Source organism: Cygnus atratus, chromosome 1 (assembly GCF_013377495.2).
Source record: "Cygnus atratus isolate AKBS03 ecotype Queensland, Australia chromosome 1, CAtr_DNAZoo_HiC_assembly, whole genome shotgun sequence".
Lineage (NCBI taxonomy): Eukaryota > Metazoa > Chordata > Aves > Anseriformes > Anatidae > Cygnus > Cygnus atratus.
The window spans coordinates 183301734-183324794 of NC_066362.1; the positions used below are offsets into that span (position 1 = coordinate 183301734).

The window sequence follows — 23061 nt, forward strand, 5'->3', positions numbered from 1 at the left end:
CAGCTGTTACAAAATTGTAGTGTTCACTGCTGACTTCTGCAGGGATCTTAGAAAGCAGGGCTGGTAGAGATCTCGAGCAGTCAACCTTTTCCCCTCTCCCCCTACTCCCAAGACAAAGCTAATTGCCAGGTACATTCCTGACAGATGTTTTTCTAATTAGCTCTGAAAATCCCATGCGATAGAGGCTCCACAACCTCCCCAGGCAGAAGAATCTATTGCTTTGCTCTCCTTGCAATTCAAAATGATTTCTAATGTCTAACCTAGCTCTCCCTTGCTGCCAAAAAATCGCAGTAATTCAATTTACTAATGGATACGGTTGGTAAGTGTATACTTATTATTCTGTGATTACTCTTTGTCTGGCATGAACTTTACTCTGAGGTGACATTAGGATCAGATAAGTGAACTGTGGGATGTTTCTTTTCACACAGATGAAATAAGGGAGAGACATTTGTTAACATTTGTTAAACAGGGGCTGTTCCCCTTCCTGATAGTCCACCCACTGCAGCAGAGCTGTCATTTTGAAGTTGTATCTGAGCTGCTGTAAACATTGTCACGACTAAAATTTTACAGCTGCAGGGAGTGGTGCACGTTGTCAACAGTTTTCAGTGGAAAGAGCTGATCTTCTGCCTTGCTAACGTAAACTCTTCAAGAAACTAAGAAAAGATGCTCATAAAATATCCCATGTTGTGTATCTTTCTCCTTGAAAGCTGCAGTCTCTAGTGCCTTCTCATTTCTTCTGGTGTAACTCCAGCGTAGCTAATGGAGTCTCCTCAGCGCCGTGGCTGACAGCTCTGCACGGGAATGTTTTAAACCCCCGTCTTCTGATCTGGTCAGTGCTCACCGACAAGAAACAGTGCTGGGATGACCCAGCAGCTGCTAAAGGGCTTCCAAGGCTGAAACTCAGAAGGTTTCAGCTGTGAATATGTCCCTACCATTTAGCCGGTGGAACAGACTGGCTGTGTCTGTACTAGTAAATGGAACATGGCCGGGCTGCAGGCCTGAGTATTGCTGAAATGCCAGCATGCTCCCCGGCACAGCCTGACCCACACGAGACACTTTTGGGCACCTTTGATGTGACCACCTTGTTTTGGAGGGGAAAGAGAAACAGCTTACAGCACTGCCAGTGGCAGTAACGCAGCTCCAGGCCACTCAGAAAGCAGTGCTGCAAATGGAGGGATGAGGGAAGAGAAGAAATGAGCTTGGTGGGGAAGTCGAAGCAGTGAGATTACCACAAAAAAAGGCTGGGAGCGATCAATCTGTTTAAACAGTCCTATTTTTTCCTACAGGAAATCTTCTACATGTAGGCTGTTGGTGATCTTAGGCTTATGTGGGATTCTCTGAACCTCATCCCAGCGAGTTAAGGGATCTACCCATGAAACTATTCAGCAGCACATTTATTTACAATCCAGTAGCCAACATTATTTCCATACCAGTGTCTGTCCTTTTGGTGCTCCCTTTGATCACTGTAGTCTGCCTTGCCAAGTCAGCCCCTCTGTGGCCAGGTTCGTTACCTTTTATCCAGAATGAGTGAGTCGTGTCCAAGATGGAAGGGCCTCGTCCCTTTTCTAATGCCCTGACAGATCCCTACACCCCTATTACCAGAGCATGTGTCCTCAGGCTGCCCAGCCACATCACGGTCTGTGCTGACCAGTGCTGCACAGGCTGTGTGACTTTCGTTGCTGCTGCAGGCGTTCTCAAGTGGATGTCCTCCTTGCAGGTCTGCTGACCACAGGTGCTGTCTAGAAAAGAAACAAAAAAGATTTCCTCTATTTGTGCAACAGCACAGTGCAGGTAGGGGTTAGGCCACCTAGCCTAAAGGAGATAGACGTGATGGTTAGACTCTGATTCCCCCTTGAAGAGCTTGTCAGAAGTCTGAATGTTTCATTTTCAGTAGAAGCTGCAGTTCTGGAAAAACATAAAGCCATCTAAACACTCACCTTATTTTTATATGAGATCATTCATGTGCATTGTGGCAGTAGACAGCAGGAGCCTACGTGAACTTAGACCAACGGACTGCTTTCATCAGCCCCCTGTAGGTCTGCAGTCTGGTATCTTCCCAGTTAGAAGACCACCTGATGATCTTACTATTGGCCATGTGTCTGACGTTTGTGAATGGTCCTGGGCATAGCAAACAGGTGGAACAAGTGGGTCTCACCAGAGGATGGGCCTCGGAAGGTAGTGGACTCTGCAGAGATGGGCTGATGTGTCAGAAAGAGCGCAGATGTGGTACCTGGAATTAAATAGTGAGGCAGACAGTTTGCGAGCACCTGAGGTCACAGGCTCAATAACTACAGTCAGAGCCAGGTTTCTAGCAAGAATTGTTGCAGCTGAGGAGAACAGGAGAGAACCTAGAGCAGGAAAGGCAGTGGTGGCAGGACTTGGGACATGTCTCTGTTTGCCTTCAGTTGAACAAAGGTTGTCAAAAGATTCTCTTTGCCCAGAGAAGCTGTGGATGCCCCATCCCTGGAGGTGTTCAAGGCCAGGCTGGATGCGGCTTTGGGCAGCCTGGTCTGGTGGGAGGTGCCCCTGCCCATGGCAGGGGGTTGGAACGGGGTGGTCTTTAATGTCAACTCCAACCCAAACCATTCTAAGGTGATTTTGTGGTCTTTGAACACTTAGGGATGCACAGAAGGAAGGATCCTGGCTCTTAATAGCAGGTAGAAGAAAAAGACCCCGCTGAGTGGCAAAATGCAGGTAACTTAGGAGGACAGGCTGGCCCTGATGCACTCAGTCACTCAGTCTCATGCCTCTGGTCACAGTTCCTTCAGAATGGTTGAGCCCTGGAGAGCGACCTCCGTTCCCAAAAGAACAAGGAGGACAAGGCCCTCAGGGGTTTTTTTTTTTAAGCCACAAACAAACAAAAAAATCTCGGAATTCCTCACCACCACAGAGGCCTCAGCCCTCTAGGCAGCCACAGAGCAGTCAGTGGAAAGATTGAGTGAGGTCGCAAAAACTGTACAGCGGAGCAGAAATGAAGAGTGCCCTGGTCAGAGCTGGGAATGAGTTCAAGGCCTGAAAATTCCTCTTGCTGACTCACTCAGGGCGAGTCAATGGCTTTCCCTGGCAAGTGCTGTTCACACATCTCGATTCTCAGCCCTCATTTAGAAAAGGAGCTGCTCCGAGTTCTCACAGGGCTGGGGAAAGCTGCTTCCCCAGCAGCGGTACCCATGTGGAGGTGCCAGCACTGCTCAGCACCTCTGCTGGGTGCGAAGGCATCACCGGAGTTCCCTGTTTGCCAGGGCTGCTGGTCCAAGCTGGCCAGGCAGCAGGGAACCTGGCAGGCATCGCACCAGTGTCGTGGAGCAGCAAGGGGAAACTCCAGAAGCAGCAGCTCACAGCCCGGAGCTGCTCACAGCAGCAAGGGATGGCAGGGATTTAGCTGACCAAAGGCACACCTGCAGTGGTGGCGCTGCCCTTGTCCCCGTATAGAGCAGAGGAACTGAGTACTAAAGGAGTTTCTCTCTGCTGGCCGTAAACACGTTCATGGGGGACTGGGTAACACATCTCAGATGTGAACTCCTATTTGAATCCCACCTGGGAAGTCTGAGGAAATCCAAAAAGCTACAGAAGAGGTGAAGAAACAGAAATAGGACTTTAGAGGGTGGCAACAAAACATTTGTCCCACAGGTAGGCATGCCAGAGGCTGAAGGGAAGAAAGCAGGCTCCAGAAAAACATCCCTGTGCTGGCCAGAAGCTAATTAGAAAAATTTGGGGCCAGAGAAGGGGCTACACATAGTCTCTGAACAGGAATCCCAGCGCCTGTGTTGCCAGGCAGGTAAGAAGTTAACTTCTATAGTGAACCTCTGTCATTGCTCCAGTTTTGTATATGTTTTTAGTGCTTCACTTCACAGGTGACAGGCAAATTCTCAAATGGCACATGCCCGTGGCTGGGCAGGAGCGTGGCTTAGCCCTGGCCCAGCATCAGCGTGGTGCCCTGAGCAGGGTTCTGAGCTGCTGCTGGGACCAGGCACGGCTCCTCCTGCCGAAACAGCCCCAGCTCTCCCAGCAAGCAGTGGGTGCTCATCTCCCAAGGAGGGTGTTCCTGCAGCCTCTTCTCATGCACATGTTTTGCATTATCTCTGTTTGCTTTATAGCAATTATTCCGCTCTTTCATTACACTGGATAAACGAGAGTTCGCTGTAATTAAAGGTGCTAGCTAACCTACCTAAAAAGAATCGGCCTTACCTAGATGGAGCTTTTGGGCCCAAACAATATGTTTAAACACGTTCAAACAATATATTTGTGTCAGCATTTATAACCAAGGGTGCCCGTTGCTGTTTGTTTCCATAAGCTGGTAAGGATGGACTGAAAGATTACGTGATGCTGGGTTTTAGGCCAGAGGAACTCGACACCAGGTCAATCAATAGAAGCCTGCAGGATTGTTCCTGTTGTTGGGACAATTCATCCTTGTCACAGTAACCCAAATTGCCTCCTTATCTTCTTTTCTTGCTTTTAGGTCTTGGGGATTCATTCCCCCTACCTGTGTTTAAGGCCTTAACAAAGGCAATTAGGTGCTGAATGAGCGAGTGACTAAAAGAGAAGTCTCGTGGTACATGAAGTGCACGTTATAGGTTATAGGTGCTATTACCCCCTCCTGCAAGGACTACAGAAGGACCCAGTTAAAGCCCAAAGCTGAACTCCCATGTGCAGAAATATTTAGCAAGCTTCTTTGTGTTCCAGCCTCAGGGCTACATCTTGTAGGTAGGTCACCTAGTAGGGTTTGCAAAAGTGTTTTGGCTCCAGTTCTGCTCTTGCTCCTGATCTCCTGATTGGCTTTCACAATGCAGCAATAATGTTACAGCACAAACAGTGTAAGATCCAAGTGAAGAGACTTAGTGAGGAGAGATGGTTTCTTCTATTAGACCAATTTTTACACAGATGAATTTGGCTTTCAGTTTTCTGACCTGCATTTTTCACGTCCCAATTATCAATCATTGACATTTGTCTCCTCCTGCTAGATCTTTTCTAACGATATTGCAAGAGGTAGATTAATATTACTGCAATATTTCAATTGCCATTTACATTTCATTTTAAAGATCCCACTGTCTGGCTGGCAGCATTTTCAAGTACCTGAAAACCTTTTAAAATCTAGTCTCCAGATTCTGGTCTGTGCTTTTTTTTTTTTTTTTTTTTCCAATCTGGTGGTAAAATAATGCTGTGTATTGCAGAGCACTATTAATCGATATTAAACTTGGCTCTGATTTTGGCAAAATCTGATTATAATATTTAGCAACCCCCTGATACTGTCATCCCTTCAGGAAGGAAAATAATTTTGAGAGGGAGAAATGTGCGTGTTGCATTTCTGTAAGAGGGTTGTGTGCACATGCTGTACATGTGAAATTTATGGTACCTTGCTTAAGTCAGGAATGAGTCCATATTTTTCACATGGAAATGTGGAAACTGGCTACAGATCTGGAATAAAAAGTCCAAAATAATGTTTTGATTCATGTTTTTGGGCAGGTTCGTTGCTGTTCAATGACTTGTATATAGACAGCAATATTTGGGTAGCATGGAATATGGCTCTTTTTGACTTACAAAGAGAGTTACTCTCAAGAGTGCAGTTTAAACTGATTTTTTTCTGTTCTTGTTTTTATTTTCAGTCCTACCTCCTGTACTCGTTCCAAGACACAGCGAGTTTAACCCTCACCTCAGCCTCCTTGCCAAGTTTCGTAATACTTCTCTGCACAGCGAGCCTCTGATGCCACACAATGCCACCTACCCCGATTCTTTCCAGCATCCTCCGTGCACCCCTTTTCCATCATCACCCAGCCACATGTTCTCCCAGTCACCCAACAGCATCAGCTACCCCAACTCACCAGGAAGCTCTTCTGGACCAGGAAGTCCCTATCAGCTCACAGGTAAGAATGAGCTCTCAGACATCCCAACAGAGGCTGTTGAGGCTTTTGCCAGGGCCTGGGATCAGGAGCCAGTTCTTTGTGCTCCCTCCAGACTGTAGCTACAGATTGAAATGTTGGACAGGATGGATTTGGAGTGGGATTTCTTGGGACTGTCTCTTAGTATTGTCTCCCTCCTTCTGATGGAGGCTCAAGGAACTAAGAGCTGTAGTCATTCCACTCCTAGCAGTGCCTGAATGAACTTTCATGTTTACTGTAAGGGAAAAGTTCAAGAGAGGAGCAGGTGTGCCGGGCCATCCTTCTGTCCAGAGCTGCCCATCCAAGCTTCAATCCATGGAAGAGAGCATTTGCAACACCTGAGTCAGGCACCTTTAATGAAGGAGGTCAGGATAGGGACCTTTAGAAACTCCAACAAGAGAGACAGAATAAAATGGGGAAATCGATACACAGCAATTATTTTTAATATATGATGATCCCACTGACTGCAAACTTCAGGAAGTTAAGGTGTTTAATAATCTGGTCCAACACTTGGTGAAGCTACCAGGCAAATACCCATGACTTTGAAACGTGTTTCATTAACTCCACAGTTCCAAATTCAGCAGGGTTAAGTCACTCAGGTTGTTTGTGTTGTGAACTCCTTACTTGGTACTGCTCTAATCACCAAAAATCTAACAATTCTTTTACTGTTAAATATACAAAGAAGGTGTCACACAACACAGCTGAAAGCTAACTTTAATATCAAAGCATGGTTGAAATTCACTTTTGCACTTTGTCGTAACTCTGAAATAGTTTCAGCGATCTCAGCTTTTTCACAAGGATGAATTCAGGTCAGAACCTTGTAGAGTAATGTTTTAAAGCATCAACTACAAAGCATTTAAATTCATGTCCTTAATGATATGTCTGTTTTTATTTTAAGTGCAAGAAAGATGTTTATTTTCACAAGGTATTTGTAGTATTTTAACTTCCTTTTAAGCCGGACACTTTCAACATTTTTCCCTTCCCGGTACACTCAATGGATTTCTGTTCATTTCTTCTCTAGATCTGTAGTTTAGATTAACTCATACTTAGCAACATCCAAACACTTTAGCGAGTAGTAGGACTTGTTTGACTTCTCCCATCTTTTTCTTTCACCTCTCTGTAACCGAGCTGGATTTAATGGAGCTGGTTCTGACAGGTAAATCAGGACCATTGCAAAGTACATAATGACTCTGACTCGTGTGATTTAACTGAACTTGGGACCTAGCAAAGCTACTTAAAAATGTAAGTAGCTCAACCTGAGCTTCAGTATGTCACAGCACAGTGAATGCTGATAAACATAATTTGCCTGTGTAACGATCAGGGATGAGCTATGTAAGGCAAACTAGGACTAGATCAAGAACCTTGAGTGGGATGGATGACACCAAATATAGATGTCAACAATGCAAATTTCTGCATCTGATGCAATTGTTTATATGCTCTCTGTAGTCAACAGAGAAAAATAGGCACTCCTAGAACAAGATTAATTTCATCTTAGGGTGCATGTCTAACATAGCTGAGATGCACCATGTCTGGAAGTACCCATTTTTCTTTAGTGAGTAAAGTTCATAGTGACTATCTTAGGCATAGACATCAAAATATGTGGATAACCACATTATTTCTTTCTGTAACTTGTATTATCTTCCACAGTTTCTTGATTTTGTTTTATTGTCCCAGCTTGCTGCATTTTCTGTGGGAGGGTTATGCCCTCTGTATGTTAGGAATATCATATTGTGGATGAAATTCCTAAATCATGAACGCTGCTTAAATACAATTAATAACATTCCCATGCAATATGTATTAAGAAGTTTCAATGGTTATCCTATGAGACAGTCCACATACATCCACGCTGGGTGAAGTTGCTGTGTTTCGAGGGCCAGCCACTAGACGCCATACACAAGAGGAAATTTCAGCCTGGAACTGGGTTAAACCCTGGACTTCTCTTAAAGATACCCTTAGCCCTGCAGGCTCATGTATCACTGTAACGTGCGCATAGGCCCATTGAGTTTCTGTTCACTTCATACTTACAGAGTTTATGTAGTGAACATTGGTGTTTTATGATATGAAAAATAAGTCACTTTTTGTTTGGCTTCCTAAAGCCTCCTGCCTTTCTTGAGAATCCCCACTACAGAGAGCTGCCTTCCATTTTCCAGCTTACTGTGCCATAAAGGAAACAAAGCAGGGTCTGGGCAGGTTGTGAGTTGGTACTTTTCCTCCACATTTTTTCTTCATTTCCATTGCGCTTTGATGGGAGACTGAACAAATCAGAAGAGGGCTGTATTTCCCTTCTGGGACAGAGGTGAAAAGGACAAATCTGGAGGGAGTTTTGCCAACTCTCACTTTAGAAGGCTTTCCATAGGCCTTCTTTATAGTCTGTGAAGAAAGCGAGCTTTCTCCCAGAGGAGCAATTACAGTTAGCTTCTGCTCTTAAATCATCCTCTGCAAGGATTTTACATTTAGGAGAGAAGTCTGGAACTGAAGGATCAAACTGCTTTACTTTCTTAGTGTAACAACTTGCGTTACCAGAGGACTTGGCAGGACAGTGCTCTGGGCCTGAGGCACTGTTGTGACTGTGCCTCCTTCTTTCAAGTGTACCAAGTCCAACACAACTGCCCTCCCTCACCATTCTTCCTGAATATGTTTTGGTCTTAATTTGGATACTGAGATCAGGTTCAGATCAGGGCTTTGTTTTGAACCTTTTCTAGCTAAACAGTGCTGAAGAAGTGGTAAGTATCCACCAGGAAATGCTGGGGAGAATTGACCAAGGTATTGATTTCGCTGTCTTTTCTTTCTTTTCTTTCTTTCCTTCTTTCTAACAGTGGAAACTCCGCCCCCACCTTACCATGCAAGAGAAACTCCAGGAAACTTAAATGGGCGGTCAATGGATGCAATATCTGAAAGCCAACTAGTGCTGTCTTTGCCCAATGGAGGTAAATCTGCCGATGGAGAAACTGAAAGTAAATAACTATTTGTACTATTCTTCAAAGAAAAATTGTTAAGCAAAAAAAATATTATTTGAACTAGAAGGTTCAATGATCTGTAATATTAGGTTTCAGACAGTTTTGAGGGTAAGGCTATGTACTAGACATGTCCATTAGCTAGCAGAATAGGATGATCTAAGAATTCAGTGACTTATGTGCAGAGTTATGGAGTTTAGACCTTGCTTGCGTCCATGGATTACTACAATCAGAAAGTTGTTAATGAAGGCAAACACTGTTATCTACAGTGTAAAGACAACGATATCAAATCAAGGATGGAGAGGCAATACAACACAAAAGAGCGCTATCAGTATCTAAACTTTCTTTATCACCTTTAGTTCTGGTTTTCATGTACTTTAGTCTTACATTTGGGAGCTTTCTTACTACCATCTTTGTGTTAATGTTACGTTACTGACTGGCTAGAATGGAAAAGGAGATATTCTAGTGAAGTACAAAGAGATTTTTACAGAAGGCCAAACTCTATGTCCTCATATAAAAAATTCTGTAGTGGGGAAGTGCATGGCTGGTTAGAGTAGAAGGGACTGGGATATTCCTCCCCCCTCTCAAAGCAACTTAGTGACCTCTCCAGTATGTTCTCTGCTACCTCCAGACTAGTAAGGCAGGTGATGCTGCTCCTCCACCCTTCAAAGGCCACTGGTGCAGAGCAGCATGGGGGAGTTGAGTTCCTTTGCTGTGTTTTCCTCTGGCTCCCTCCTGCTGCAAAAGAAAAATCACCATTGTCCTTGTAGTCCAGTATATTGTAGTCCTAAACAAATGTCCTTTACAGCATATGGACTGAACTCTGTGCACACACAAGCACATTAAACAAGTAATGCCAGGCTTCTGAAACATGAAGTAACACGTATGTATCAGAGAACCAGAGGAGAAGCAAGTTGAGGATGGTAGTGTTAATAACAGATGAGTACACAGAACGGCTGGATAATTACTAGTTATCAGACACCAATATTTTAAAGTAAATTGTCGAGATTTTAATCTCCTTACCGTAATTTGCCATCTCTGATCACTGCCATAGTGAATCTTAGTTGGAATTTTATTAGAGGTTGAGCACAAAGGTGCTCTGGGGGCAAGAGGTCTCACATGCCTGTGGGAGGCAGGCAGGATAAAGTTTCCCACTAATTCCTGCAGGACGAATGAGGCTCAGAGATTGTGTTACGGTATTGAGTCTTCGTCTCTGAGTTAGAAAACCTGGGCAGGGTTTAGATCCGAAAGAAATGACCTTGATGACATTTCCACTTACAGTCCCACATGGAAGCAGAAAGCCTCAAAGCACGCAAAAAATTTGGGGGGGAGTGATTGATTACTTCTGAACTTCAGCGTTTGGTACGAGACTGAAGGCTTGGCTCAGTTTTGACTTGCTTTGAGCCCATCTGTCATCCCTAGCTGCTGCTGGTGTGCAGAACAGATGTATCCCTTACTATTTTCAGTGTAGAGATTGGGTCCCAGTTCAGCAAGGAATGTCAGCATGTGCTTAATTTAATGCATTAGAGTTATCACTTTTAAGAACAAGTGGGACTTCTCAGAGGCTTAGGGTTAAGCTGGTATACCAGCCCTTTTCACATTTGGAGCTTCAATCATAAAATTAAGAAGAAACAGAAGCTGCTGTTGAGATAAAGCCTGATATAAGTGACTGTTTAGAGGAAGAGCTGGGAGGATGAAAGGGGGGGGGGAAGGGAAAAGAAACAGAGAATGATTGCTTAAAAAAATATTACTGAGAGCTGAGCGGCTGATTAATTTTGTTTCCTACAGATTTTCGGCCTGTTTGCTATGAGGAACCCCAACACTGGTGCTCAGTTGCATACTATGAACTCAACAACAGGGTAGGGGAGACTTTCCAGGCTTCCTCTCGAAGTATCCTTATAGATGGATTTACAGATCCCTCAAATAACAAAAACAGGTTCTGCCTGGGACTGCTCTCAAACGTAAACCGCAATTCTACTATAGAAAACACCAGGAGACACATAGGAAAAGGTAAGAGGAAATCCCTTCTCCTTGGGAGTATTCAGAGCTTGAAAGAGCTATACATTTCATTAACAAATCTGGCTGTGTTTGTCTTAAAACCAAAGCTGAGATTACTTCTGAAATAGAAGAAAAGCAGCTGATTCTTTTGTGACTGGATAACAATCAGCAGAGTAGCTCCTTACAAAAGCTATTTACTTGGCCAGCAAAGAGAAAAATGTTGTTTATAGTTGTATGTTCTAATTTAGCAGTATGTATTTTCATTTTATTTATTAGAGCTTCTGGCAACTGGGAATATTGCCATTGAAATGCCACTAAAAGGATAATTGTTGGTGCCTCAGGGCTGGTTCTCCTACCACCAAATAACAAAGGGAGATGAAACACTTAGCAGTTGAGCTATTTAGCTGAAGAACTCTACAAGAGTTGCCTTTGTAGCTTTTTCCCCGTAGCAACTTAAGAAAATCAGTCCAACCTGATTCCTTTCCTCATCAACTTCTCACTAGAAAAGCCAAGTTGTGGATTCTGCCTCCAGCAGTTCTTCTGTGCTCCTCTTCTGGTGTGTGCACATCTTGTGCACACCGGCTCATAAGCTACTGGTGGCATGTAGGATGAGACCTCACCTGGATACACATGGATCCACACACTCCACCCCAGCTCGCTAGGGCTGTGTAGGGCCTGATATTCACCCAGAATTTATTGTTGTTTGCGGCGGTGAGTCAGAAGCCCTGTGTTGGCCACTTCTCTGTGCAGATGAAGCTTTGCCTGTTCTGGTATATCCAGTCTAGACTCATTATCTTGCCAGCCCAGCCTCTCACCAGTAGCTGCCTGGGAATGGATTCCCTACTGGGCTAATTAACTCTAATTGTTCCACTCCTATTATCTTGTCAACCTCACCTCATTTCCCAGGCCTGGAGCAGTATTTTAATTGGCTCTTGATAGTCTAGTGTTGAATGACTGTGTACGAGGAAGGTCTGAGACAAATGTGACATAGTTTTAACAGACACCAGTGAACCTGAAGGCTGGTGCAGGAGACGTTGTGCTTAGCTCTTGCACTTTGCTCCAGAAGGAAAGGAAGGACCTGTGCTGGAAATGTGCTGTGTGAAGCTAGTGTGATGTGTCTAGGACAAGTGTCACATAGTAGTTTGTTGTGATGTGAGCAGTGGAAATGAGTTGCACGTCTAGTTCTAACTTACTCAGAAAACAAGGCAAAGCTTCTCTATCAGCATAAGCTGTCAAAGGGGTGTAGATCAAAGCTGAGCCCGGCCCTAAAAGAAGAACGACAAAAGATCCCGGTCAAAGCTGTCATTTGAGGATGTTACATCCTGTGAATTTCTGCCCCAAAAGAGGAAGAGATAGAACAGGAAGAATATGAGGTAAATGCTAATGGTCCTCATCCTTTCAAATGTGAAGATGTGTCTTCATTGATTAAAAGTCCTTTTAAGTCTTACGCTAGGAATCTGCCCAAGGGAAGGGAGCAGGCTGCCCAGAGAGAAGCTTAGTATATCTGAGATCCTTAATTTTAATGCTCTTCCCTGTTTATGCAAATCCTAAAAAAACCATGTTCAAGTGGAACAGAAGTGGCACCAGTACAGGCCTGCAGAAGAGCACAGAGCAGCTCCAAAAGCCTGGAGTTCAAAGGCATGCTGGACAGATGAAAGCTACTGAAATGGATACAATTGTCACATGTTAACAGGGGAGAAAAAAGAGTGAGTAAACAAGATTAGTTCAGTAGGATAAGGATATGCGATTGAATTGTCATCTAGTGTATCAGCGTGAAACGGTTTCCTGGAAATACCACATCAAAGCTAAAAACAATCCAGAACACAATGCAACATCTACTAGCAATTGGACCTGTTTCAGCAATCAGACTTCAAGGACAAAAAGGGGACTTCTGATCAGAGTGGCAAAAAGATGTGGATGCTTGGAGACTGCCGAACCTCCTCTTTCTGCAGAGAGCAATGAAATCCTGCTAAAACATATGGACCCTTGATTTGGCCTTCTACAAATACTCATTCAGCTGGATGCCTTCCTTCAGGGTGCTTGTCTCTAGTGAATGAATATCAGAAGAATGGAAATGCACACTGACATTTCAGTGCTGCTGTATTTAATGCTTTTTAAAAGTCCACAAGGAAAAAGAAAATTATAGCCTCTGCTTTCAGAAGTTACTTTTGTGTTTTTGTTATTGCAGTTTGCAGTTTGGGTGATGCCTTTGAAAACATTATTTTTTTCTTTTTTCTTTTTTGGAAGTTGGGTACTCAATATATTCTGAAAATCCAGCCTTTAAAGCTTTGCACCTAGAAGTGCAATCACCCTAAATCAAGAGTCACACCTGAAGATTTGAGATGTGGCGAACGTTTATGTCCTTGTTCTTCTCTCCTTACCCTTTGCTCTCGCTGTTTATTTCAGGAAGTTACATGGACTCCATCAGGGTCAGCTAGAACCTTTGTGTTTTTAGTATCTAATGACCTTCACTTTCATCCCCCGTCCACAGAAAGGAAAGGAGCCACAGGTCACGTAATAGCAGCCGCAGAGTGCACCTCCCCGTAATACCTGGCGCAGTTGGACTGGAGCTGGTGACTGGCCTAATGGAGTTGTAGTCTCGCCTGTGTTCTCAGTGCAATAGGAGCTTGTGCTGCGAGCCACACCTCCCTGTCACTCACATCTAATTTGAGATCTCGTGGGTGCATAGAAGTAAAAGTCAAGTGATGGCTTGAAGACAGACTAGGGTTCCTGTCTGAGTCACTCTGGAAGTCTATGGGAGAGCATATTTTTCCCAGATCCCTTTCCCACTCAACCTGCTTTTCCCCAAGCCTTTCCCACTTCTCTTCAGAGGCTGTTTTTGTTTTCAGGGTGTGCTGCTGCCCCTTGCTGTCATGACCACAGAATCAGGAACAGAGGCTGGGAACATGTAACCAGTCTTTTTGTATGAAAGACAACAGGAATGAAGAAAATTGTCTGAATTATTAAAAAGCATAGTTATCACTAGCTTTGCAGACAGTCCACTGAGGCTTTGAATGTGTACATTTATATGTTAGAGTTTGAATGCCATACCTGGGAGTAGGGAGGATTTTATTATTTTTAGTGGTGGTTTTTATGAGAAGAAAGGACTGTGTTCTTCTACCACTCTAGGACATGGGAGGCATTCATCTTGTTTTCACAGGATGACTCGGTCCCCTTCAGGGTGTGGTTTCATGCTCACATTTAAGCAGTCTGGGTCCCCATGGCTGTGCGGGCACTGAAGAAGATCTCACTGCAAATAAATCTTTGTTGTTTCCTTTTGTTTGTTTTTAAGTTAGTTTTCATTGGGTTCAGTTCCCTGACTTGGGTGGCTGCTCAGTCCCCAAGCTTTGCTGCCGGCATGAAAGCAGGTGTGGGAAGAAGCAACAGGAACAGAGGGAGAGCGAGCCTTTTCAGCACCAGCACAGACTTCCATCAGTCTGAGCTGGCTGTGAACCTACTTTCTGTGGTGGATGGAGTGAATCAACAAGTTGTGGTTCTTCTTATCATCTATCAGCTAAGGAAGGCATCTACACAATTAGCTTACACCGGATCTCTAACTTTAAGGTTGTCAAATTGGGCTAAGAAAAGTTCTCCCCTTGTTTGATGCCTATTTTCATGCAAGCAGACATCCAAGGGGGGGGACCGGAGTCCTTGAATGGATAGAAGTGCTTCCATCTTCATTTCCCCAAGGCATGGTAAAAGTTTGGGAGTTTGTGTTGGTAAGGCACTCAGGCACTGAGAAATCCACCAGGAAATCAGTCCGTTTCTTGCTAAAGGTTGCTTTGAACAGGAAAGATCTAGTGAGTAAGTCAGGGACATGCAAATGTAAATATGTGGTTCTGATGTGGTGGATAAAATTCAGAAAAGGTGTTTTTAAGTGCACACCATGCTGTGTTTGAGCTGCATGAGATAGGATCCGGTAGTAGTACATAGCGTGCAACGAAGTGGGTCTTGGTCAGCGTGCCTGTGCTCAGACCAAATAGATTTGGATGTGTAATGCGTAACAGACTTGTCAGTTCTCTGACAGATCTGATCCGTGCTTTGTATATGGCTGACATATGTTTGACATTTTGTGTGTGTATACGTATGTGCGTGTGTGTATCATAAAGGTCCGTGCTGTTGGGTTAAAGAAGTAAGCCAATATTAACTGAGAAACAAAGCAAAATATACTAAGATTTTTTTTTCCTATACCAGTACCTTGAAATAATATTTTTGACAATTTCCTCTTAGTGCTGATGGGTCCATTGCACAGATACATGGATATACACAACGTTTACTGTCTTTTAAAAGCCATGGTGTAGGCACTGAGTGCCTGGGATGATACTGGGCTTGTATGTCCACACCAGTGAAATAGTTAAAAAAATCATAGAAACAAACTAAATTACTGATATAACGTATTGTGAACAATGGAGGAATAATACCTGTCTTGTTTTCTTTTTCGAGGTGTTCATCTTTACTATGTCGGCGGGGAAGTTTATGCTGAATGTGTCAGTGACAGCAGTATTTTTGTGCAGAGCCGCAATTGTAACTATCAGCATGGCTTCCACCCAGCCACTGTCTGCAAGATCCCCAGCGGCTGCAGCCTTAAGATCTTCAACAACCAACTCTTCGCCCAGCTGCTTGCCCAATCAGTCAACCATGGCTTTGAAGTGGTATATGAGCTGACCAAGATGTGTACGATTCGAATGAGCTTTGTTAAAGTAAGGCTTTTTTGTTTTCTCTTGCCTTTCTAAAAAGGACAATCCCATCACTTGCTAGCTGTAGTGCAAAACTAGACCCTATCAAATCTTTCCCGAATAGGAATATGCACCCAAGCTGCAAATTGCATTCCAGACTGCCTGTTTTCTAATTTTGCCTTAAACTTGTCTTGTAGGTGGTTAAAATCAATACCTTGAAACTTCATAGACTCCAAAAATAAAATTTCCATAGGCTTATGTGGAAAACAAGCAGAGACTGAACGGTGGTGTTCCCCCACCGATTGCATAAGGAGCTCAGCTTAGATGGACTCAGCAGCGTGTAAATGTAGCATGTATCTTAGGCAGTTGTGATTTGTCCCATTGTTACTGCTTTGCAATGGAGCTTGGTAGAGCCACAGATCTGAAAAAAATGTCCTTATGTCTCCAGACCAATTTGCAGACTCACTGTTACTATAAAGTTGTATATATAGAACTGTATACATATGTATATGTATATATAACTGTATATATATATATATATAGTCAAGAAACACTAGCTCCTCCTTCATCTCCCACTGAGCTTGTTGGGAATTGTCATTGTTTGCCACCTCTCTGATCCCTGGCTACATGTTGTCTTAATTCCTGATCACCAGCCTCACTACCAGAAGGACTTGTTGCAAGCAGAATACAAAACCCAAAAGAACAACTGACCTCCCCCTGTTATTTAGAAGGGAGCCACCAAAGCCATTACTGTTTCCATAAGAGAAGACATTAGTGTCTTTGAAATCTGAATTTTGCAATCTGACTTCTCTGTGTGCAACATATCAGCCTCTGTGGGAGTTTCTTAAGTCTCTGAATGGTCCTCTAAGTAGAATGAGATCTCTTGAGCCCTTTTAGCACTTAAGATTTACTTGGGTGCCTGTTGTGGCATCTAAACCCCAGAGAATGGTGAGTATTTCAAGACTGTTTACAGATGTGCTAGGCTAGGACTTCCCATAGTGGTGCTGGGAAGAGCTGGCAGCAATGTTCAGCCTGCAACCTAGGGAAGTTGCACCATTAGAAGCAAGTCGGCCCTGTTAGATACCATAAGAAGTGGCTTGAGTGTGTCCGTTCGTCTTGCAGGTTTGGTTTTATACAAATGACTGAATCGAGCTGATTGAATTCACGTCTAAGATACTACAAAACTGCTTGAGGCTAAAGCCCAGTCCCCCTGTATTCTGCAAAGCAGATGAGTAGAGTCCCAGGGAGCTTTCTGGCCCTGACTCTTTCCAGCCATCGTTGGGGACCCATCAGCTTAACTCTCTAAGAGCATTAAGGTGCCCTGTAAGTTCTCCCAAGAGTCCAAGCCAAAATCTCCGTGCTTGTGACCACACTCTTGCTTTGTTCTTGGGAAGGAACTGACATCTTGTTCACACGCAAGCATTAGGGGAAAAAAAAAAAAAAGGAAAGCAAGAAACCCAACAAACAACATTTTCTTTAATGGAAGACGTGAATGGGCATGTTGTTTGTAAAGGCAGTGTAGCCAGTTATGCAATATCTTCATTATCTCAGCAACTCAGGGGCAGTCTCTTTGATGTGTTATCTGCCTCCAAGCCCAGCATGGCAGCAGAAGTGGTGGCACTGATGCACTAAATAACACTGCTGCTGTATTATCACCTTGCTTTGTTGAAACAATAGCAGCCACTATAGTGCCTCAGGCACCAGAAGACCAGTGCAAGGAGTTATTTTAAACCTTTTCCCATGACCTTTGGAAAATGGCTATGCAAATGTCACCCAGACTCTTCCTGGCCTGTAAAAAAACCCTTTCCTGTATTCAGTTTTCTCAAATTATTTCTCTCCCAAGGTGTGAGCCCTGGTGTGTTTAGTTCAGGGACAGAAACACTCTTGGGCAATGGGTATGCCGTGGGCAGAGGAGCATATTGTATGTCAAACCCCAGGAAATGCCACACACCACGAGACCCTAGGTGCAGGGCAGTCCTGTGGCTTCTCCCCAGATTTGTGTCGAGGTGCTGCTGGGCAAGCTGAGCCGAAGGGCTCAGCCCTACACCACCAGTGCCCGAGCTACCAGCTGGGAGGCAGGGCTGGGCAGGGACCAAGTCGTGAGAAACTTACCAGGACTGTATCACTCTCTGGAGGCAGGACATGGGACAGGGAAGTGAGGCTCCTGTCCTCTCTGCTACCCCTGGTGTGCTCATGGAGCAGCTGGGAGGAGCTCAGCCCTCAGGCACTTGTGAATGTATCATCAGCGAGAGCAGGTAACAATTTCCATCCACACAGCCCTCCTGATAAACCTAGCAAAACCAGGTTGGCTGTTGTCCCTTCTCCACAGGTGAGACAGCTGAAGCACAAACCAGAGAGACGGAGACCTTCACCAAGCGAAGGACTGAAGCCAGTGCCCTCCTTCCCACATTCCTCCAGGTTTTGGGGCCGGGGGGCTGACCCAGCAAGGCTTGGTAATGTTTCCCAGTGCAAGGCAGCTCAGTGCAGCCCAGTGCAAGGCAGCTTAGTGCTTCGGGACGTGGCTGGACTCTGGCTTTTGCCCATGCAAGGTGGGAAGGGCTGGCAGGAGCAGCAGGCTTCCTCAGCTGATTGCCCCATGGTGAAAAGCTCACTTCTAGACTCCCCCTGTGGGTATCGTCATCCTCTTCCCATCCTCCGTGCAAAACAACAACACAACTTTGCAGGCTGTTCTCATTTTATTCCCATCTTAGGGGAGCTCCACCTCTGGGTTCACGTCAGCCCTGGGGCTGAAGGAGGCTCCCTGCACCTGGGGAGCCTGTGTGATCTGCTGTGATCTGCTGTGATCTGGGGGAGCACAGGGAGCCCTGCCCCCGGGCATTTCACCCTCTGGCAGCTCCGGTCCCAGCCGGGGATGGCACCACAGGCAGCAGGGCTGGGGAAGGGGACTGGAAGTGTTTGGGAGCTGCCAGCAGAGGGAGATGCCCGGCCACCTACACGGACTGCCAGACTCCTCACAATCAGGCAGGTTGCATTTGCAACCTGTAATTCCTATCCCTACAGATTTTCCGTCCTGTTCGTCGAGGGAGATGCATCAACTCCTCTGACACTTGCCCTTCTGGCCATGTTTTTTCCCTGCAGCTGAGGATTTAAGACTCTTAACAAAGTCAGAAGCCTGACAACACTCAAAGAGTGGCATTTTTTGCAAACATTTTCAGAACATTAATCTGAGTTGCCTATGAAAACAGGCCCTTTCTAGCCTGATAAATGTTCTGCAGGGCAGAAAAATGCTCCCTGATTAAAAGTACTCATTGGGCTTTGGTGGGTCCATGTCTTCATTTTCTGCTCTCTGCCCCTTTTCTCCATTAAGCACAAATGAATTTTATCCAGACCACTTATTATGGCATCTTGTTTTGGTGTTGGTCCTAGTTTTGCACGTGGGTGTCTAGAGAACTGGCTCCTAGCATCCTCAGTAGTTTGAGTTGTTCAGCACTCTACAATTTAGGTACCTTTGGTAAACGTAGGTGTTAATGTACCTCCATGTCCCTTTCTTATGACAAAAATATCACCCCCCCCTGACTAGCATAACTGTAGGGTTCAGCTTCCCTGATCAGTGGCCCACAACTATAGAGCCTCATCCTGCAGTGGGACTGCATTTTGCGGATTGCCCTGTGGAGATCTGAGCTCTGTTTTGTAAGGGAGGCCAGCAGTTAGCTGTGAGACCTCGGGCTCTTCCTTGGATCGCTCAGGTTTGTGTGAAATTACTGTGCACAAGCGTCGTGTCTCCAGAGCTTTGGTATTGGGCTGAAGAGAGGAGAGCAGGAACTGCTGGGTCAGGTGCTGAGCATTATGACATCTTTTCTGTAGTTCTGTGCTGATAAAAACATCTGGCTGGTCAAGTCCCACGGCACTTTGTTGACGCCCTCACACTGTTCAGGGAATTTACACAGGTGGCTAAAATCGATCTATCTAGCCAAAACCCTGGCAGAGTGGCTGCCTTCTTACCAAGCAGACACTGTGCCCACTTGAGGTGGGGACTTCTGGTTCTTTTTGCTCCCTGCTAGCACCCCATGCCCACCTTCTGACAGGAGCTCCATGTCCCTTATCTCCCAGAAGGAGCTGGAGAAATTACTGCAGGATTTCCCACAGCAGACAGCCAGGAATTCCCGACATGTTCAAGGATAGAAAACCTATGGAAAATGCCGATACATGAGTTAAGTTTAAGGTAAAGGAGATAGGGCGAACCTTTCTGGAAGCTTCCAAAGGCTTAGACAAATACCTAGAACTTTGAGAGTCTCAGACTAGTGGGATGCATCTCTGCTGATAAATGAGGCAGTGCCCGGGATCATTACCAGTTCCTGCTAAAGTGTTATGACAGGGCCTGGTCTGCGTTTTGTCTGTGCCAGACAGCAGCCTGGCAGACTTGCGTGGCACGTCTCTGGAGTGCCAGCAGCAGGGGCCATTCCCTACAGGCTGTCTGCAGGCACCCGAGCTCAGAACCAGGCCAGTTCCTGCCAGTTGGTCTCAGCACCTGCAGGTGTCGCGAAGCACTTCTAATTCAATAGTATAAAGTTCCTGAGAACTGATGGTAATAACCTTAGAGAGGCAAAGTTTTCAGAGAAAATTATCCCTAGGACAAAGCATTATATCCTGGTGACTTGGGTGATGGGCTACCTGCAGTTGTCCTAGACCGACAGCATTGGATTTGTGATTTAATGTTGTATTTTTTTTTAAGTCTCACTTTTTGGCCCTTTGATGCTTTTGTAGGGCTGGGGAGCAGAGTATCACCGCCAAGATGTTACAAGCACGCCCTGCTGGATTGAGATCCACCTGCATGGACCATTGCAATGGCTGGATAAGGTGCTGACACAGATGGGCTCACCTCATAACCCCATCTCCTCAGTCTCTTAGGAATCATCTCTAGAAGTCCCTTAGGATGGATGCTATTGCAGGCAGTGGCTTATAGGATTTCCGGTGAACAGAAGCTTCTATATGTAGATGTATGTAGATGTAAATATTCCTATACATAGTCTACTCTCCTATTTTTTTTTTCATGATATGTTTTGTGGTTTCTAGTTACTCTGATGCCAGTACAATAAGTTTAGAAATTCAGGTATAGCATATCTGTTCTCTAGTACAAAATAAGCCAAATTCCTGCAAAAGTGTCGAGCAGTTTCTGTGAGCATCTTCATTCCCCAGCCACGCCAGTAAACGGTGCGAATTCTCATCACTTCCACGTGGATTCAGAAACCTGGCTGTAGCTGTTCCTAGTAGGTGAAATTCACCCCTCTGCAGGCAACCAAAGTCAGATCTCGGCACCATTTATATCCATTGTACATCCTAATTTCAGGTCTAAAAGAGGACCTTAAGTGGTGCACAGGACTTATGCGTAGAGATGACTTTTTTCCAGTGAATTGAAGGACTAAACAGCAATTCCAGTCTGTCTCCCTATGGCAAAGCGCGATGGGACAGCAGATCCTCTGAGGAGCTGAGACCCCTGTCTCCCCTAGGATTTGGCAGGAGGAGAGAGCCCTCGGGATGCCTTCAGCTCTGGAGCCTTATCAGAGCATTCTGGACACACCTGAGTAGTCTGATACTCTTAACACAGTAGTGTATGGTACTGCTGCACTGAAAAGCAACAAGCTCCTAAGAAAAAAAAAAGAGAATTTGAAATATATGCCTAGAAGTTTAAAATCTAATTAACTTCCAGTACTTTTTTTGCAAAGTACATACATACTTGCATATGTATCCGGCATGTAAACTGAATCCTATCCATTATACAGTATTGATGTAGTTTGTTTTAAAGTTAGGACTAACTGTAGTTAGACTACTGTGCTGATATCAAGGGTACGTCTAAAAGGGACTTGAACTGTGATTCAGAAAAAGGAAATGAAGTGTGCATTGAAGAACTGAGTAATTCATCTTGGGATGGTCTCTGCATTGGGAACAGGAAGCCCCACGCTCACAAGATGCACTGAGGAGGAGGCGTGAGCCAGTCACATCTATTGCCTGTACTGTGCCCATCCTCAGGAGCTGACCGAAACACTTGGGTTTGACAGAGGGGGCTTCCCTGTCAGTCACTTCGTACATCCCCATGGATGGTTCCTCATCTTAGAGACAGGCTTCATCATCTGCAGCGGTTTTGCCTCACCTGCAGGGAGTGGCAAGGCAGTGCAAGCCACGAAGAAGCAAAGAGTGAGTCTAGGTGCAACCCTTTTTTTTAAAAAGCTCCTTGTCTGTAGTCCTTCCGTAAGCAAGAAAAATTACTGTCCATACTGTCACTCACAGAGACAGCCTTTCAAAATGCTGTTCACCTGGTGGCCTTTTCTGAGGAGGCAGGTGAAACCCTACTGCCTTTTGGCAGTCCCTGTTACCTTGCTGAAAGGGTACAGGATTAGCTCCTTCCAGGCCACTGATTTTTTAATTTTTTTTTTTTCTGTAAGGGTCAAAATGATAATTTCTCAAATCTCACTCTTCCTTAGAACGTACTAGAAGTATATTGAGAAAAAATGTTTTACAGAAAGTTTCTTTTCCTCTCACACGATATCTGGTGCTACACGTTTTACTGCATGATTAGAAGAGATGCCTGAAATCTTCAGGTCCATCACATATGCACACCAAATAACATTCATTGGAAAGACTTTCTGTGTCTTTTAGATGCTATGTAATACCTGTTATGAGGTGGTAATCATGAACAGAGCAGAAGAATGAGTAAAATAGAGGGGTTACTTCCTTTGAATGCACCATCAGCTGCCTCCAGCATTGGTAGAGCACAGAAGGATAAGTGATCGTTAAGACTGAGCAGTATTTGCAGGTTTTATAGAAAATTTGTAAATGTGAAGAACCCTATTCTGTCACCATTTGCCATCAGTAGTGTCATTGTGGAATAGGAAAAGCTTTACAGTGTCCTGCAGCAATGAAATCCAGTAATAACGTTACACAGAAACTCCAGGCATGCCATTTACTGCTTAACAGACTAGAGAAAGGCTTGGAAACAGACATTTTCCTCAGCTCCCTCTGTCTTCAATCTCCCTGATCCTTTATCCTAAATTCATCCTTGCCTTTTAGGCTGAAAAACTCCTTCCCACCCAATATATAGGGAAGCCTACGGGTTGCTTTTAGACATCTCCAGCACTGTCATCTTCCTCCCAGAGAGCAAAGGTGGCCTTGCTAAGGTGCGTCTGCTCTTGAACATCTCCAAAATCCAGTTTCCTGTTGATTCTTCAGAAGAAAAATTACGGTTAGTCAGTGAAGAGAAGCAGGTTTTTCTGAGGCATCATTCGTCTCATCATAAGGTGTTTCAGGCAGGCCAAATACACCACACCCTGAGCGTGATTTTGTGTGCCCACTGCGTGTAAAGGGAACGTATGGTCACTAGCTCAGACATGGGCTGCTACATTGGACATACCCAAAAGCAGGAGAGGTTGGCCCCTGGGGAGGTGAAACAACTTTCACAGCCTGGCAGTGATGCTTGCTTAGTGAGTGTCTGTGTTTTTAAATGGAAGTTGGTAAATTCAGAGCAGCTTTTCCTTTCCTGTATTTCTACTCTTTTCTCTAATCTTCATGCAGATAGCCCTTCTGGCTTCACTGCAACCCATGCGT

General features: G+C 44.8%; 1 protein-coding gene across 2 annotated transcripts in view; it reads left to right on the forward strand.

Moving 5' to 3' along the window:
• SMAD9 (SMAD family member 9) overlaps nt 1-21107 on the forward strand; it is a 36803-nt gene extending 15696 nt beyond the window's left edge. Inside the window, exons 3-7 of one of the 2 annotated variants that reach the window (XM_035542871.1) lie at nt 5601-5858; nt 8690-8827; nt 10616-10837; nt 15269-15525; nt 20227-21107. In XM_035542871.1, the coding sequence (XP_035398764.1) occupies nt 5601-5858; nt 8690-8827; nt 10616-10837; nt 15269-15525; nt 20227-20370 (1019 nt within the window). In that variant the 3' untranslated portion in view covers nt 20371-21107. The remainder of the gene's footprint in view (nt 1-5600; nt 5859-8689; nt 8828-10615; nt 10838-15268; nt 15526-20226) is intronic. The other variant, XM_035542872.2, reaches the window with a different exon arrangement.
• The last annotated feature ends 1954 nt before the right edge of the window (nt 21108-23061 follow it).